Source organism: Macaca fascicularis, chromosome 16 (genome assembly GCF_037993035.2).
Source record: "Macaca fascicularis isolate 582-1 chromosome 16, T2T-MFA8v1.1".
Classification (NCBI taxonomy): Eukaryota; Metazoa; Chordata; class Mammalia; order Primates; family Cercopithecidae; genus Macaca; species Macaca fascicularis.
The window spans coordinates 47,448,711-47,468,478 of NC_088390.1; the positions used below are offsets into that span (position 1 = coordinate 47,448,711).

The following is a 19,768-nucleotide window of genomic DNA, read 5'->3' on the forward strand; positions in this document are numbered from 1 at the left end:
GCTTACCTCTTTGTAGCACTTTTCTACAATTTCATAATTGGCATTACCCCACACTGTTATGTGTTCGCGATTATACTGCTTCACCAACTCTGAAACCTACATGTGAAAATTCAAAATTTTATGCATGTGCCTATTTGCAAATCCACTAACATTTCACTTAAAAAATGAATTAGGATTGACTCTCTGTCAATGAATAGCATAATATTTTAGAAGAATACTATGTAAATTTAGAATATTTTATAAAATGCAAAATTTATTCACATTATATCATTATATAATTTATTTAACAGAATACAGTTATTTAGTAATTTGACATAAACTAACCACGAATGAAACAAGTTAAACTAGAAGATAATTATATAAATGCCAGAATGACTGGTTCATACAAGAATACTTTATCCATGACACGCCAACTCTCTCTGAAAATAGGCTCTCCTACAGTAACATGATCTCTTCTGCTAGGGCATTATTTAAAACAATGCTGATCCCTAGGGTATCACATTTCCTTGAGCATTATCAATCTATGCAGTCACCTACTCTAACCTTATTTAGTTTGTGAAATAGGATGCAACACACCCAGAGGAGGCAATGCCTTGAGTACCTTCTTAATCAGCACATTGTTGTTGACTTTGATATCGATGTTAATGGGAGTGTTAGGAAAGGCCTCAAAAACTTCCTTCAGTAATGGAATTCGGTTATCTTTTCCTTCACATTGGCATGCTGAGAAAGCAAGATTTTTAAATGTATTTTTAAAATACAAGTTTTGCTTTTTGATGACTAGAAAAGGTATAGAATATATTCATTAAAGGACATTTACAAAATAAGAAAAAGTATAGAGAAGAAAAAAATCATGTAAATCCAACAACTTAGATATAAACGCTATGACCATTTGGTGTACTTTCTCTACTCTTTTTTCCTATGCATGATTTAATATAGTAATAATATGATATGCTACAGATTTTAACTTGATATTTTCACATAAAAATAAGTATTTTCCTGTTGATTTACTGTGCTTATGATTATGATTTATTTTTTATTAATTTTTTATTTTGAGATAACTACAGACTCACAATCAATTGTAAGAAATAATAGGGTCCATGTACCCTTTATCCAGACTTCCCAGTGGTAACCTTCTTGCAGATCTATAGAACGATATCACAACCATGATACTGACATTGATACAATCCACTGATCTGATTCTATCATAATTTTTTAAAAGGTGTCAGAATACTCCATTGAGTAGCTATACAATAATTTATTTTAATTTAACCATTTCCCTACTAGTAGATACTGAGATTGTTTCTAAAGTTTTGCTATATCATCATTGACTTTTTCAGAGATTAAAAATAACATTCAGGCAAGGGAAGTATACACTAAATCAGTAATGTGTTGAAGAATTATATGAATGCAGTTATTCAAAGAAAATTCAAGTAATGAGAAAATTAGAAGGGGACTTTAATTGTTGTTTATATTTCCTGAGGATTATTTTCTTTAGTCTTTCTCTAGTCCCTTTGGTTGGTTGGTTGGTTGTTTGTTTGAGACAGGGTCTCACTCGGTCACCCAGACTGGAGTGCAGTGACACAATCTCGGCTCACTGCAACCTCTGCCTTCTGGGCTCAAGTGATCCTCCCACTTTAGCCTCCTGAGTAGCTGGAACTACAGGAACACCACCATGCTCGGCTAATTTTTTTGTAGTTTTTGTAGAGATGGGGTTTTGGATTTGGCCAGGCTGGTCTCAAAATCCTGTGTTCAAGTGATATGCCCACCTCGGCCTCCCAAAGGGCTGGGATTACAGGCATGAACCACGTACTCAGCCCTTTTTTGTTGTGTTTTTGAGACAGGATCTTGCTCATAGCCAAGGTTGGGGTGCAGTAGCATGATGACTCACTGCAGCCTCCCACACTCCAGCAATCCTTTGGGACGACAGGCACGCACCACCACGCCCATCTCTCTCTCTATATATATATATATACACACACACATATTATATATATAATATATAATATATATACTGTATATAATATATATACTATATACTCTCTATATATAGAGTATATATACATATCTCTCTCTCTCTCTCTCTCTATATATATATATATACACATTTTTTTTTTTTGAGATGGATTTTCGATGTTGTTGCCCAGGCTGGAGTGCAGTGGTGTGATCTCAGCTCACTGCAACCTCCGCCTCCCGGGTTCAAGCAATTCTGCTTCAGCCTCCTGAGTAGCTGGGATTACAGGTGCCTGGCACCACAACTGGCTACATTTTTGTAATTTTAGTAGAGGCGGGGTTTCACCATGTTGGCCAGGCTGGTCTCAAACTCCTGGCCTCCAGTGATCCAGCAGCCTCGGCCTCCCAAAGTGCTGGGATTACAAGCGTGAGCCACTGCACCTGGCCTATTTTTTGTTTTTTTGTTTTTTAATTTTTAATTTTTTTTTTTGAGACAGAAAAAAAAGATTGTCATCCAGGCTGGAGGGCAGTGGCCGGATCTCAGCTCACTGCAAGCTCCGTCTCCCGGGTTTACGCCATTCTCCTGCCTCAGCTTCCCGAGTAGCCGGGACTACAGGCGCCCACCACCTCGCCCGGCTAGTTTTTTTTTTTTTGTATTTTTTAGTAGAGACGGGGTTTCACTGTGTTAGCCAGGATGGTCTCGATCTCCTGACCTTGTGATCCGCCCATCTCGGCCTCCCAAAGTGCTGGGATTACAGGCTTGAGCCACCGCGCCCGGCCTTGTTTTATTTTTTGTAGCAACAGGGTCTCACTGTATTTTGCCCAGGCTGGTCTTGAACCCCTGATCTCAAGCAAACCTGCCACCTCAGCCTCCCTAAGTGCTGGGATTACAGGTGTGAGCCACCACACCTGGCTCTCTAGTCCCTTTTGACTCTAATGACTCTAATCATTTATATAATTTACTATACATACTATACAACTATTGTAAAAATTGTTCTGCTTCCACCCAAAACTTCAATTCCGCTAATCTGCAAATAACAAACTGGTGAAAAATCCTTTATTCCATCTTATTATACAGCAAATCAAAAAAATGCATTATCAAAAAGTAAATGAAATCCATGTCAGAAAATTAAATTATTTATAATTAGAACCTATGTGAAAAGCAGCATGTACATTAAAGAGGAAAAAAGGAAGTCTGTTACTATACTTCTTGTAATTCTGACGGGGGTCTGGGTTACTCTGATAGGACTGGCAATTATTGGCTCTGCCTCTCTGACCACAGACTAAATATATGACCAGTCTAACCTGTTAAGCATAACAATATGGACACTGGGAGAGAAGGCCTCTTGAAATCCTTTGCTGAATGGATCATGTACAAGCTGCCAAGAGTTCATCTCTGTGGAAAGGGTGTCCCTAAAAGCAAAGCTAACACAAATGAAAGCAAAAGCAAGAAACGGAGATAGAGAGAGACCAATTATTGCTTGAGCAACTGGAATCAGTCATGTCTGAGGGCATATAACCCCTGGACTTTCTAATTATGAAAGCCAATACATTCTTTTTAAAATTTTTTTCTTAAGCTATCTTGAGATGTATATCTAACACTTATAACTGAAAGAGTTTGAACTTACCATAGGCTACATAATTAAACTTTAAAAATTATGTTTATAGTAGATAGCTTGTATACATATACATACATATATATATATATATATATATATATATATATATATATATTTTTTTTTTTTGAGACAGGGTCTCAATCTGTCACCCAGGCTGGAGTGCAGTGGCATGACCACAGCTCACAGCAGCCTTGAACTCAGCTCCAGTGATCCTCCTGCCTCAGCCTCCGAATAGCTGAGATTAGAGGCATGTGCCACCTTACCCGGCTTTTTCTTTTCTTCTTTTTTTTTTTTGGAGACGGAGTCTCGCTCTGTTGCCCAGCCTGTAGTGCAGCGGTGCCATCTCGGCTCACCACAACCTCCGCCTCCAGGGTTCAAGCAATTCTCCTGCCTTAGTCTCTGGAGTACCTGGGATTACAGGCATCTGCCCCACGACGCCTGGCTAATTTTGTATTTTTAGTAAAGATAGGGTTTCTCCATGTTGGTCAGGCTGGTCTTGAACTCCCAACCTCAGGTGATCTGCCCACCTTGGCCTCCCAAAGTGTTGGGATTACAGGCGTGAGCCACCATGCCTGGCTCCCCCACCCCCCTTTATTTTTTAAGTAGAGATGAAGCCTTGCTTTATTGACCAGGTTGGCCTTGAATTCCTGGCCTCAAGGGATCCTCTCACCATGGCCTCCTTGAATGCTGGGATTATAGGCATTAGCCACCAATATTCTTCCTTCCTTTGGAAACCTGTATTTCACATCGTATCTCCTTATCTCACATTGTTCCGATAGGGCTGTCAACACACTACCCACTGCCCATTCACCCTCGGGGGTGGGCATATAATCATAATAGCCCACTTCTTTTCTTCAAGATGGCCACATGACCCAAGGTGAGCCAATCAGTGTCTTTCTCTGGGACTTCATGCTTGAAGCTCATAAGGAAGACTGCCTTTTTGTCACGGTGTGGGCAAATTAAAAAATTAATTTAGCAGTCAAGTACGATGCATGTAAGAATCAGTTTACAAAAAAGGTCAAACAGATGAAACTAACTTTGGAACAGCAAAATAACACATAAGAATATTCTATCTAACAGCGAGGGAATGAGAAAACTAAAATGCGTGCTGAGAAAAAAAAAAGTGCTATAGTGATGTAAAGATACAAATATTAGGCCAGGTGCAGTGGCTCACTCCTGGAATCTCAGCACTTTGTAAGGTTGAGGCAGGAAGATTGCTTGAGGCCAAGAATTCAAGACCCATCGGACCAACAATATCGAGACCCGATCTCTACTTAAAAATAATAATGCGGCCGGGCGCGGTGGCTCAAGCCTGTAATCCCAGCACTTTGGGAGGCCAAGACGGGTGGATCACAAGGTCAGGAGATCGAGACATCCTGGCTAACACGGTGAAACCCCATCTCTACTAAAAAATACAAAAAACTAGCCGGGCGAGGTGGCGGGCGCCTGTAATTCCAGCTACTTGGGAGGCTGAGGCAGGAGAATGGCGTGAACCCGGGAGGCGGAGCTTGCAGTGAGCCGAGATCCGGCCACTGCACTCCAGCCTGGGCGACAGAGCGAGACTCCGTCTCAAAAAAAAAAAAAGCATAAATTAGATGCCTCAGCCAGTTTAGAATGTAGAAAAACATGTGGAAAAAGAGAAGTTTGCCCCAGTATTTTTCTAGGCAGAAGGTAACCAGCTAGGAAGTGGTGGACTATAAAAAGAAAAGAGGAAAATAATAGGAAATAGGAAAAATAGACAAGGAGTATGCCATAGGATGTGTTGGTTGATGGAATAGTGGCCCCTATGCAAGTTAGGGGCCACTAAATAGTTTTCACTATTTGGGGAACTCTAAAATGATAATTATAGTCAACTCTAGATTATCCAAATTATGCGTTTTCCGTGAAAAAAAAAAAAAAAGGTTACTTTCAACTAATTGGGATAGATAATAACAAACCCTTTGGTTAACACTTTTTTTTTGTTTTGTTTTGTTTGAGACAAAGTCTCGCTCTGTTGCCCAGGCTGAAGTGCAGTGGCATGATCTCAGCTCACTGCAATCTCCATCTCCCAGTTCAAGCGATTCTCCTGCCTCAGTCTCCGAAGTAGCTGGGAGAACAGGCACATGCCACCATGTCCAGCTAATTTTTGTATTTTTAGTAGAGATGGGGTTTCACCACATTGGCCAGGCTGGTCTCGAGCTCCTGACCTCAGGGATCTTCCTGCCTCGACCTCCCAAAGTTTGAGGATTACAGGTGTGAGCCACTGTGTCAGGCCAATTCAGCATTTTTTTTTTTTTTTTTTTTTTTTTGAGACAGTCTTGCTCTGTTGCCCAGGCTGGAGTGCAATGGCATGATCTTGGCTCACTGCAACCTCTGCCTCCCGGGTTCAAGTGATTCTCCAGCCTCAGCCTCCCAAGTAGCTGGGACTACAGGTGTGCAGCACCACACCTGGCTAATTTTTGTATTTTGGCTAGGCATGGTGGCTCATGACTAATCCCAGCCCTTTGGGACAAAGAGGTAGGCGGATCACCTGAGGTCAGGAATTCAAGACCAGCCTGGCCAACGTGGTGAAACCTCGTCTCTACTAAAAATACAAAAATTAGTTGGGAGTGGTGGAGGGCATCTGTAATCCCAACTACACGGGAGGCTGAGGCAGGAGGATCGCTTGAACCTGGGAGGCAGCCGTTGCAGTGAGCTGAGATTGTGCCACTGGGCGACAGAAGCAAAAGTTCATCTCAAAAAACAAAAATAAAAATTTTAAAATTTTTGTATTTTTAGTAGAGACAGGGTTTCGCCATGTTGGCCAAGCTGGTCTCAAACTCCTAACCTCAAGTGATCCACCTGCCTCGGCCTCCCAAAGTGCTGGGATTACAGGTGTGAGCCACTGTGCCTGGCCTGGTAAGCAAGAATTCTATGCAAGGGAATAGGATAGAAAAAACGGAACCACTTTTTGACAAATCTGAGTCAAGTTTCTTGTTTTCTTTTCTCTTTTTCTTTTTTCTTTTTTTTCTGAGACAGAATCTCACTTTGTGCAGTGACACAATCAAGGCTCACTGCAGCCTCCACCTCCTGGGCTCAGCAATCCCCCCACCTCAGCCTCCCTAGCTAGGACCACAGGTGCATACCACCATGCCTGGCTAATATTATTTTTATTATCTTTGTAAAGATGGAGTCTCTGTATGTGGCCCAGGCCGGTCTCGAACTCCTGGGATCAAGTGATCCTCCTGCCTTAGCCTCCCAAAGTGCTGGGATTACAGATGTGAGCCACTGCCATGGTTCTGAGTCAAATTTTTACACACAGTTTATTAGTCTGTTCTAAATGCAGTCAACTCCACATCTGAGGATCAGTCTAAAGTCAATTATGATATGAGATGAATGCAATATAAAAGGAAAGCTAATTATTATTATTCCTTTCAGATATCTGAAACTTGACAGTACACAGTGTTGTTCTTTTTTTTTCCCCACAGCATTGTTCCTTTTTTTTTTTTTTTTTGAGACAGAGTCTTGCTCTTGTTGTCCAGGTTGGAGTACAATGGCGCGATCTCAGCTCACTGCAACCTCTGCCTCCCAGGTTCAAGTGCTTCTCCTGCCTCAGCCTCCCAAGTAGCTGGGATTACAGGTGCACGTCACCACGCCCGGCTAATTTTTGTATTTTTAGTAGAAATAGGGTTTCACCATGTTGGCCAGGCTGGTCTCAAACTCCTAACCTCAGGTGATCCACCTGCCTCGGCCTCCCAAAGTGCTGGGATTACAGGTATGAGCCACTGCACCGGACCCACAGCATTGTTCTTAATACAACATTTGAGAATAGTGTTCCAATGGAGAGGCAGTATGGTACAGTTGAACACTGGTCTGCTAAGAGAGAGACCTAGTTCAAGTTCTAGCATTGTTATTTCCTTATTATATGAACTTGATTAAGTTAGTTTACATCTTTAGACTTCAATTTCCTTGTCTATAACAGAAGACAAGATTAGACAGTCTCAAAGGTCTCTTCACATTCAAAAACCGGCTGGGTGTGGTGGCTCATGCTTGTAATCCTAGCATTCTGGGAGGCCGAGGGGGGTCAGGTAAATCAATTGAGGCCAGGAATTCCAGACCAGCCTGGCCAACATGGTGAAACCTCATCTCTACTAAAAATAAAAAAATTAGCCGGGTGTGGTGGCAGGCACCTGTATCTCAGCTATTCAGGTGGCTGAGGCATGAGAATCTCTTGAACCCAGGAGGTGGAGGTTGCAGTGAGCTGAGATTGAGCTACTTCACTCCAGCCTGGGCAACAGAGCAAGACTCTGTCTCAAAAAAAAGAAGAAACAGTTTCATGACTTTATGAGGGACATACAAAACCAGGAAAAATTTTAAACTTTTTTTTCCCTCAAAGGTTTTTTTTTTTTTTTGAGACAAGGTCTCACTCAGTCACCCAGGCTGGAGCATAGTGGTGTGAGCATAGCTCACTATAGCCTTCAACTCCCAGGCTCAAGGGATCCTCCCACCTCAAGTCTCTTCAATAGCTGGGACTATAGGCACATGCCACCATGACTGGCTAATATTTTTTTTAGAGACGGGGTCTCGCTATGTTGCCCAGGCTGGTTTCAAACTGTTGGTCTCAAGCAACCCTCCCGCCTTGGCCTCTCAAACTGCTGAGATTATAGGTGTGAGCCACCACATCTGCTGGATTTTTAAATTTTTATGGGGCTTTCTTTGGCTTTGCTCTACAAAGGGAAAAATAGGAAAAACTTCATTTCTGAAATTTTCTTAACTTTCACAAGTCCAAAATTGACACAAATATTACAATAGCTTGGCAAGTATAATTCTATAAACTACAAGAATGAAGAAAGGTTTCCTCAAACCAACAACTTCAACTTACCTAGAAATTGAAATCAAACACATCTGAGGTTTAAATATCCCTTAGAAATAACTAATGTTAAACTTTTTCTGATTTTTATTTCCTTTTCAAAAATTCCCCTATCCGTGGTCAATTTTTTTTTTTTTTTTTTTTTTTTTTTTTAATTTTAGAGACAGGGTCTTGCTATGTAGCCCAAGCTAGACTCCCAACTCTTGGGCTCAAACAAGCCTCCCAACTCAGTCTCCCAAGTAGCTGGGACTAGAGGTGTACGTCACCACACCTGGCTTGGCCAATTTTAAATCTAGTTCGTGGAGCAGTTACAGTTCTTTTAAAAAATTAATATAAATGGAGCTGACATTTAACCAAGGTTTCAACTAAATCACACGAAGATTCATGAGATGTAACATCTTATGGTTTTATTGAGTTATACATTTGAATCACTAAAAAATGTGAGACAACGTCCCTTGTGACAATGAGGGAGCCTGTATCTGTTCAGTACATATCTTAAGGTGGTATATTTTCCATTCTAACATCTGCAGTAACTAACAAGTTGGGTCAAGGGACATGTTTCTTTGTGAGAAATGTTCCCTCAGAAGAAAACTGCTAAGTGAAGATGACTAGAAAATGGTTTATTTGAACGACAGAAGTCTGTTTAATCATTTAAAATATGGAGCAGCTAAAAGACAGAATTAAATATTATGGAACCAGAAAGGATTTGAAAGGGGTCCTTTCCATTTCTTTTTATTTATTTATTTATTATTTATTTTATTTTCATTATTATTATTATCATTTTAGACAGAGTTTCGCTCTCATTGCCAGGCTGGAGTGCAATGGCGCGATCTCGGCTCACTGCAACCTCCACCTCCCGGGTTCAAATGATTGTCCTGCCTCAGCCTCCCAAGTAGGCGGGATTACAGGTGCACATCATCATGCCTGGCTAATATTTTTTGTATTTTTAGTAGAGATGGGGTTTTGCCATGTTGGCTAGGCTGGTCTCAAACTCTTGACCTAAAGTGATCTGCCTGCCTCAGCCTCTCAAAGTGCTGGGATTACAGTCGTGAGCCACCGTGCCCAGCCCTTTTCATTTATTTTTTATTATATTTTTTTGATGGATGACTACTATAAGTTGCAGCAATATTCTAGAATTTGAACCTTTAGAAGTGAAATGTTTCTTGCAATCAGTATTCAGGTTTAAATTAACTGTATGTGAATTTAAGTAGCATGAATCAGTTAACTCTTTGGACCTGATAATTTCACGTCAGATAATTTTCAAGGCTTCAGATTTGTAGGCCTGAGGGAACAAGCTTAGAGGCCAGTTACTTTTAGTAAGAACTTACTATGACAAGAAAACACACATATGCTTCTCAACACAAATGTTTAAGCTACAAACAAAAAATATTACCTCTTTGAAATGAGACATCCAGTTTGCCAAGGTAAGGTGGGAGCTCCTTTAAAAGACATGATCAAAAAAAAAGTTAACTCTCAAAAAATAATAAGATTTTAATGTCTTACATTAAGACACAAAGATACGCTTTTTCAACATATAGAAGAGTAAAATACTACAAAACATGTTTACATAGGCACCCTTTATCAGAACATCCCCAACAGCAAATTAACCATATTACTTACGTATGCCATCTACAAAAAATATATCTGTACTATTTAATATAGACCTTTTCACAATAATATACAAAGATTTCAGTAGAAAAATGTCAAGAATACACAATTCAATGAAAATAAAAGAAAAATAACTAACAATTAAATAGATCTTTAAACTCATTAATAATGAAATGTTAATTAAAATTTAATTAGCAAATTTGGTATTATTATAATGCTCAATACTAGTAAATATTATTTTTATTTTATTTTATTTTATTTTTGAGACAGGGTCTCACTCTATTGCCTGGGCTGGAGTGCAGTAGCACAATTATACCTCGCTGTAGCCTTGATCGTCTGAGCTCAGTGGATCTTCAGAAGGATCTGTCCTTTTGGGAGGCCTTCTTTTGGGAGGCCTCAGACTCCAAAAGCACTGGGACTACAGGCATGAGCCACCGCACCCAGCTGGCAAATGTTCTTTTACCCAATAATTTCCCTTCTGGGAGTATATTTAGAGAAATAATCTTAAAATAGAGAAAACGTTATATAAATAACTTTTATAAATACAAATATTTATATATCTTTAAAAATAAAAAGCTAAAGATAGAGAAAGCTTTAATCTTTATGCATAAAGCTGTGCAGTGCAGGCCAGGCACAGTGGCTCACCCCTATAATCCCAGCGATTTGGGAGGCTGAGGCGGGCAGATCATCTGAGGTCAGGAGTTCGAGACCAGCCTGACCAACATGGTGAAACCCTGTCTCTACTAAATACAAAAAATTAGGCAGGTGTGGTGGCGCATGCCTGTAATCCCAGCTACTTGGGGGGCTGAGGCAGGAGAATTGCTTGAACCTGGGAGGTGGAGGCTGCAGTGAGCCGAGATTGCACCATTGTACTCCAGCCTGGGTGGCAAGAGCGAAACTCTGTCTCAAAAGAAATAAAATAAAATAAAATAAATTCAGTGCAGTGTTATCTATAATGGTGAAAACTTAGAGCTAATCCAATGTCCAACAATAGAAGAATGGTTAAAAATAACTATATATCCACACAATGGAATGGCTATAGTCATTTGAAATGTTTATGAAAGATAAGCATGGAATCTGAAAGGTCAAATACAGTATGATTCCAACTATATGACACTCTGGAAAAGACAAAACTATGGAAACAGTAAAAAGATCAGTGGTTGGCAGGGGATGAGGGAAGGGGGACTGAATAGGCAGAACACAGAATTTTTAGAGCAGTGGAAACATTTTGTATAATAGTATAATTACTGGATACATATCATTATAAATTTGTCCAAAACCACAGAATGTACAAGAGTGAACCCTAATGTAAACTATGGACTATGAGCAATAATATTGTGTCAATGTATGTACCACTCTGGTGCAGCTGTTAAAAGCGGGGGACCCTGTGTCTGTGTGGTAACTGTGCAGGTATGTGGGAACTCTGTATTTTCCACTCAATTTTGCTATAAACCTGAAACTTATCTAAAAAATAAAGTCTAATTTCTTTAAAGCATGGAAAAGGCTGGGCACGGTGGCTCACACCTGTAATCCCAGCACTTTGGGAAGCCAAGGCAGGAGGATCACCTGAGGTCAGGAGTTCAAGACCAGCCTGGCCAACATGGTGAAACCCCGTCTCTACTAAAAACACAAAAATTAGCCAGGTGTGGTGGTGCACGCTTGTAATCCCAGCTACTCTCGCTCTGGTTGAAAAGAGTGAGACTCCGTCTTAAAAAAAAAAAAAGAAAGAAAGAAAGAAAAAAAGAGAAACATTATAATAAAAAAAAGAAAAAGGAAACATTATAAATGATAAACATTTTTCCATGCTTTCCATTGCCCAGGCTGGAGTGCAATGGCATGATCTCAGTCACTGCAACCTCCGCCTCCTGGGTTTAAGCGATTTTCCTACCTCAGCCTCCTGAATAGCTAGGATTACAGACGCACGCCAACACACCCAGCTAATTTTTGTATTTTTAGTAGAGATGGGGTTTCACCATGTTGGCCAGGGCGGTCCCCAACTCCTGACCTCAGGTGATCTGTCTGCCCAGCTAATTTTTGTATTTTTAGTAGAGACGGGGTTTTGCCATGTTGGCCAGGCTAGTCTCGAATTCCTGACCCCTGGTGATCTGCCCGCCTCACCCTCCCAAAGTACTGAGATTACAGATGTGAGCCACTGAGGCCGGCCATTATCATGTTATAATGTTAAAGTGTCTAAAATTCTACATACATGATGCGCAGAGAGAATACAAATCTAAAAAACATAAAAGGTAGAATCCTTCTACATAAGGTAGAATCCTGTTAACATAAGTGTTTTTTTGGTAGTAACTTTATGCATGATTTTTCCTTCCATTCATCAGTATTTACTATAATTAATATGTACATTATAATGATCTTTTTTTTTTTTTTTTTTTCTTGAGACAGAGGCTCACTCTTGCCCAGGCTGGAGTGCAGTGGCGCAATCTTGGCTCACTGCAACCTCCGCCTCCCAGGTTCAAGCGATTCTCCTGCCTCAGCCTCCCAAGTATCTGGGATTACAGGGGCACCACCACGCCCAGCTAATTTTTGTATTTTTTAGTAGAGATGGGGTTTCACCATGTTGGCCAGGCTGGTCTCGAACTCCTGACCTCAGGTGATCCGCCCGCCTCGGTCTCCCACAGTGTTGGGATTACAGGCGAGAGCCACTGTGCCCTGCCTCATTTCGTTTTTGAGACAGGGTCTCACTCTTTCACCCAGGCTGGAGTGCAGTGGTACAATCTTGGCCCACTGTAGCCTCAGCTTCCTGGGATCAAGTGATCTTCCCACCTCGGCCTCCTGAGTAGCTGGGACCATAGGTATATGCCACCATACCTAAACAATTTCCCCCCCCCTTCTTTCTTTTTTTTTTTTTTTTTTTTTTTTTTTTTTTTGAGACGGAGTCTCGCTCTGTCGCCCAGGCTGGAGTGCAGTGGCCAGATCTCAGCTCACTGCAAGCTCCGCCTCCCGGGTTCCCGCCATTCTCCTGCCTCAGCCTCCCGAGTAGCTGGGACCACAGGCGCCGCCACCTCGCCCGGCTAATTTTTTGTGTTTTTAGTAGAGACGGGGTTTCGCCGTGTTAGCCAGGATGGTCTCGATCTCCTGACCTTGTGATCCGCCCGTCTCGGCCTCCCAAAGTGCTGGGATTACAGGCTTGAGCCACCGCGCCCGGCCTTTTTTTTTTTTTTTAAGATGGAGTCTTGCTCTGTTGCTGAGGCTGGAGTGCAGTGGCATCATCTCAGCTCACTGCAACCTCCACCTCCTGGGTTCAAGCGATTCTCCTGCCTTAGCCTCCTGAGTAGCTGGGATTACAGGTGTGCAACATCATGCCTGGCTAATTTTTGTATTTTTAGTAGAGATGAGGTTTCACCATGTTGACCAGGCTGATCTCGAACTCCTGACCTTGGGTGATCCACCCGACTCAGCCTCCCAAAGTGCTGGGATTACAGGCGTGAGCCACCGTGTCCAGCCAATTTTCCTATATTTTAATAAAGATGGAGTCTTGCTATGTTGCCCAGCCTGATCTCAAACTCCTGGCCTCAAACAATCCTCCCACCTCAGCCTCCCAAAGTGCTGGAATTACAGGCATGAGCCAGCACACTTGGCCTCAAAATAGTTTTTAAAAATTTCCTTTGACATTTAGTATTTAATCAGTATTTAAATAATATTAGAAATTTTTTACTGAAGCAATATCTGATATTCACTATTTTTTAAAAAAATATTACAGGCCATGACACCTATTAGCTCTTAGTTTATCATGCATTTTTACTTACACAGTATTTGAGATCAGAGATGTTTACATTGACCCCAGTTGCTCTCTTTAGATTCTCATCATGTGACACTACAACTTGTTCATCTTTTGTGATATGGCAGTCCAATTCTAGCATATCAGTTCCGATTTTAACCGCACTGAAGAAATAAAAGAAGAATGACATTCTGACACTTAAGTATACATTTAGGTTACACACATCAGATCTAACAATTCAGAGTTACAAATCCAAAATCCCATAATATTAAAATATCTCACTACCATCACCTAGTATGACTTATTCACATGAAAATATTCTAAGTGAACTGAGAATAAAAGAATCATGTTGCCTCCTTTCCATAACCAGTTATCCTTAATTCTTCAACTGAATATAACAGAATACTGAATCTGAAGTTAAGAGATTTGATATTAACTCCTGCTTTGCTGTGAACTTGCATAACTTTGGGCAAATAAATTCTTCTCTCAGGGACTACATTTTCACTTCTATAAAATGAAAGGATTAAATAACAAGACAAGGATGCTTGCTTTTATTTTTATTTATTTTATTTTTTTGAGACAGAGTCTTGCTCTGTTGCCCAGGCTGGAGTGCAATGGCATGATCATGGCTCATTGCATCCTCAAACTCCTGGGCTTAAGTGATCCTCCTGTCTCAGCCTACTGAGTAGCTAGAACTACAAATGGATGCCACTGTGCCCAGCTAATTTTTTACTGGGCTCATGTGATCCTCCTGCTGCAGCCTCCCAAAGTGCTAGGTTTAAAAGTATGAGCCACTGCACCTGGCCACTTTTATTACTTTGATTTAACGTAGTATTGAAAGCTCTAGCAATTAGGCAAGAAAAAATTAATAAAAGCATCCAAATTGGCCAGGCGCAGTGGCTTACACCTGTAATCCCAGCACTTTGGGAGGCCAAGGCGAGCGGATCACCTGAGGTCAGGAGTTTTGAGACTTGCCTGGCCAACAAGGTGAAATCCCATCTCTACTAAAAATACAAAAAAATTGGCCGGGCACGGTGTCTCAGGCCTGTAATCCCAGCACTTTGGGAGGCCAAGGTGGGTGGATCACAAGGTCAAGAGATTGAAACTATCCTGGTCAACATGGTGAAACTTTGTCCCTACTAAAATACAAAAAATTAGCCGGGCGTGGTGGAACACGCCAGTGGTCCCAGCTACTCCGGAGGCTGAGGCAGGAGAATCGCTTGAATCTGGGAGGCAGAGGTTGCAGTGAGCCAAGATCACGCCACTGCACTCCAGCCTGGTGACAGAGCGAGACTCCATCTCAAAAAGAAAAAAAAACCACACACACACACACACACACACACACAAATTGGCAGGGCACTGTGGCTCAGGCCTGTAGTCCCAGTTAGTCGGGAGGCTGAGGCAGAAGAATCGCTTGAACCCAGGAGGCGGAGGCTGTGGTGAGCCGAGATCATACCACTGCACTCCAGCCTGGGCAACACAGCGAGACTCCATCTCAAAAAACGTAACAAACAAACAGAAAAAAACCCAGCCTCCAAGCTTTCAAAAAGGCAAATTGGAGAAATATCTCCTGTCTTTCTGCTTGGCTGGCCCTGCAATAATTAAACTTTCTTTACTGTAAAACCATTGTCTCAGTGAACTGGTTTTATCTATGCAGAAGAGCCCGTTGGGCATTAAGAATCGGTCAACTTGGCCTGGCGCGGTGGCTCAAGCCTGTAATCCCAGCACTTTGGGAGGCCGAGACGGGCGGATCACGAGGTCAGGAGATTGAGACCATCCTGGCTAACACGGTGAAACCCCGTCTCTACTAAGAAATACAAAAAAAAAAAAAAAAAAAAAAAACAGCCGGGCGAGGTGGCGGGTGCCTGTAGTCCCAGTTACTCGGGAGGCTGAGGCAGGAGAATTGCGTGAACCCGGGGGGCGGAGCTTGTAGTGAGCTGAGATCCCGCTACTGCACTCCAGTCTAGGCGGCAGAGCGAGACCCCGTCTCAAAAAAAAAAAAAAAAAGAATCAGTCAACTTTATATTACGTATATTTTAACATGACAAAACAAAATTTAAAAAATAAACAAAATAAAGACTGGCCAGGCGCAGTGGCTCACCCCTCTAATTCAAGCCCTTTGGGAGGCCAAGGCGGGCAGTTCACTTGGGGCCAGGAGTTCAAGACCAGCATGGAAAACGTGGTGAAACCCTATCTCAACCAAAAATACAAAAATTTTTGGGGCTTGGTGGTACATGCCTGTTATCCCAGCTACTCAAAAGGCTGAGGCATGAGAATCGCTTGAGCTCAGGAGGCGGAGATTGAAGTGAGCCAAGATTGCACCACCGCACCCCAGCCTGGGTGACAGAGTGAGACCCTGTCTGGGAAAAAACAACAACAACAACAAAAGACTGTACTCTCAGCTAAGCAAGAGGCTGAGGTGGGAGGATCGTTTGAGGCCAGGAGTTGGAGGCTGTATTGTGCAATAATCATGCCTGTGAATAGCCCCTACACTCCAGCCTGGGCAACATAGTAAGACCCCATCTCTAAAAGAATGAATAAATAGGCCGGGCGCGGTGGCTCAAGCCTGTAATCCCAGCACTTTGGGAGGCCGAGACGGGCGGATCACGAGGTCAGGAGATCGAGACCATCCTGGCTAACACGGTGAAACCCCGTCTCTACTAAAAAATACAAAAAAAACTAGCCGGGCGAGGTGGTGGGCGCCTGTAGTCCCAGTTACTCGGGAGGCTGAGGCAGGAGAATGGCGTGAACCCGGGAGGTGGAGCTTGCAGTGAGCCGAGATCCGGCCACTGCACTCCAGCCTAGGTGACAGAGCGAGACTCCGTCTCAAAAAAAAAAAAAAAAAAAAAAAAGAATGAATAAATAAATAAATAAAAGGATTAGTCCAGACCAGATAATCTTTTTTTTTTTTTTTTTTTTTTTTTTTTTTTTTTTTGAGACGGAGTCTGGCTATGTCGCCCAGGCTGGAGTGCAGTGGCTGGATCTCAGCTCACTGCAAGCTCCGCCTCCCGGGTTTGCGCCATTCTCCTGCCTCAGCCTCCCGAGTAGCTGGGACTACAGGCGCCCGCCACCTCGCCCGGCTATTTTTTTGTATTTTTTAGTAGAGACGGGGTTTCACTGTGTTAGCCAGGATGGTCTCGATCTCCTGACCTCGTGTTCTGCCCGTCTCGGCCTCCCAAAGTGCTGGGATTACAGGCTTGAGCCACCGCGCCCGGCCACCCCTATGTATTTTAGAGACAGCGTATTGCAGTGGTTAAGAGCACAGACACTGGAGCCTAAATTTAAATACTGGCTCTCCCACTTATTCAAGTGAGTTATTTAGCTTCTTTATGTTGCAGTTTCTTATGTATAAATCAGTGATAATAATATTAGCTCTCTACACCTCCTCCCCACCTTACAGTTTACATTTCAAGCCACTCCATGCCGTCTCACTACTTCCTCTGCCTGAAATGTCTTTCTCAGAAACACAATACACAAAATAATAGACAAAAACTTGAAAAGTCACTTCACAGGCCGGGCGCGGTGGCTCACGCCTGTAATCCCAGCACTTTGGGAGGCCGAGACGGGCGGATCTCGAGGTCAGGAGATCGAGACCATCCTGGCTAACATGGTGAAACCCCGTCTCTACTAAAAATACAAAAAACTAGCCGGGTGTGGTGGCGGGCGCCTGTAGTCCCAGCTACTTGGGAGGCTGAGGCAGGAGAATGGCGAGAACCCAGGAGGCGGAGCTTGCAGTGAGCTGAGATCGGGCCACCGCACTCCAGCCTGGGCGACTGAGCAAGACTCCGTCTCAAAAAAAAAAAAAAAAAAAAAAGAAAAGTCACTTCACAAATGAAGATTTCCAAATGTCCAATAAGCATATGAAATAGATATTCAACATCAAAATTCATTAGAGAAATGTATATGAAAACCACAGTGAGGCTGAACATGGTAGCTCATGCCTGTAAACCTAGCACTTTGGGAGGCTGAGGTGAGTGGATCACCTGAGGTCAGGAGTTGAAGACCAGCCTGGCCAACCTGGCAAAATCTCATCTCTACTAAAAAATGTAAAAATTAGTTGGGCATGGTGGTGCCTGCCTGTAATCCCAGCTACTTGGGAGGCTGAGGCAGGAGAATTGCTTGAACCCTGGGAGGCAGAGGTCACAGTGAGTCGAGATTGCTTCACTGTACTCCAGCCTGGGCTACAGAGCGAGACCCTGTCACACACACCCACACACACACACACACACACACACACACACACACACACACACACACGAAAAAAAGAAAAAGAGAGGGAGGGAGGAAGGAAGGAAGGGAAGGAAGGGAAGGAAGGGAAGGAAAAGAAATTAGAACAATGGTTATCTAGGGGCAAGGAGTGAGTATTGCCTGCAAAAGGTAACACTGATGCCCTCCGCGGTGCTAGAAATATTCTAAATCTTTATCTGGGTGGTACAAAGGTGTACCCATATGTTAAAATTCACTGGGTTATAAACTTAAGATTTGAGAGGCTTGTCATGGTGGCTCATGCCTGTAATTCCAGCACTTTGGGTGGCCAAGGCGGGCAGATCACCTGAGGTCAGGAGTTTGAGATTAGCCTGGCCAACATGGCAAAACCACGTCTCTATTAAAAATACAAAAATTAGCCAGGTGTGGTGGTGTGTGCCTGTAATCCCAGCTACTCAGGAGGCTGAGGCAGGAGAATCGCTTAAACCTGGGAGGCAGTGGTTGCAGTGTGCCGAGATCACACCACTGCACTCTAGCCTGGGCAACAGAGCAACACTCTGTCTCAAAAAGTAATAATAATAATAATAAGTTGCAGTGGGCACCAGGAAAAGGCAGTCTCCCAGTAGATATAATAGAAAAAACTGAAACTGGGGATCAGCTTCCTAAGATCTCAGGAGTTGGGCAAGTGGGCTCAAGCATGCACACTAAAGAGGCAAAATGGCGGAGTTTTACTGGTATGTGATCTTCTAGGAGCATTCAACTGGTAAGGGAAGAATGCCTCAAGAGAGCATGCGTACAACTCCAGTAAACACACTGCACATGTGGCCCCTCCCAAGTAGCGGCAGGCTACTGTGCAAGCAGACAGCCCATCCCAAGGGAAGAATCAAGGGAGAAGGGACACAAAACCCCGGAAGTATGCCAAAATATAATACCCTAAGTCAAAGGTCAAACTGGGCACTTGATCTCTCAAGTCACCACTTGGCCCTCTTCCAAATGTACTTTACTTCTTTTCATTCCTGCTCTAAAGCTTTTTAATAACCTTTCACTCTTGCTGTAAAACTCGCCTTGGTCTCTCCTTATGCCTTATGCCCTCAGTCAAATTTTTTCTTCTGCGGCAAGAAACGAGGTTGCTGCAGACCCCTATGGATTCACTGCCACTAATAGAAGGGACTATGTCTATTCCATATTTTCTAATGTTTATGGTGTTGGGCACATTGTAGGTACTCAATATATTTCTAAATGAGGGGAATGGAGCCATGTTATCGTTATCAACATCTATTAATATTTTAAATTTTAATTAATTCTAACTCAGAAGGCACCTAAGTGTTTATCAATCATGATCCAAATCCATAGTATGTAATATGTAGTCATTTCAAAGAATAGAATTCACATGGAATAGCATTGTTGGGGTATATCTGAATTTTAAAATAGGTATGATGATAGAGACAGGAGACAGCCAAGGATCCCTGGTGGAACCCCACCTTCAAGCCTAAAACAGCCTGGTGGCTGAAAGACTGAACTGTTGGTCCAGGACAAAACTGCAGCCCAGAGGGAGAACTGCCCCTGTTTGCTCACATTTTTTTTTTTTTTTTTTTGGGGATTGAGTTTCGTTCTTGTTGCCCAGGCTGGAATGCAATGGCACAGTCTCGGCTCACCACAACCTCCACCTCCTGGGTTCAAGCGATTTTCCTGCCTCAACCTCTCAAGTAGTTGGGATTACAGGCGCCCCACTATGCCCACCTAATTTTTGTATTTTTGGTAGAGACAGGGTTTTACCACGTTGGCCAGGCTTGTCTCAAACTCCTGACCTCAGGTGATCCA

The 19,768-nt window shown here is 42.7% G+C and overlaps 1 protein-coding gene across 5 annotated transcripts in view; it reads right to left on the reverse strand.

The window, feature by feature from the left end:
- Positions 1-19,768, reverse strand: part of GDPD1 (glycerophosphodiester phosphodiesterase domain containing 1) — a 59,939-nt gene that overhangs the window by 18,105 nt on the left and 22,066 nt on the right. For 4 of the 5 annotated variants that reach the window (XM_005583866.4, XM_074019109.1, XM_045376073.3 and 1 more), the window contains 4 exons: positions 13,770-13,905; positions 9,791-9,836; positions 602-720; positions 7-96 (listed from right to left, as the gene is read on the reverse strand). In XM_005583866.4, coding sequence (XP_005583923.1) covers positions 7-96; positions 602-720; positions 9,791-9,836; positions 13,770-13,905 — 391 coding nt within the window. The remainder of the gene's footprint in view (positions 1-6; positions 97-601; positions 721-9,790; positions 9,837-13,769; positions 13,906-19,768) is intronic. The other variant, XM_074019110.1, reaches the window with a different exon arrangement.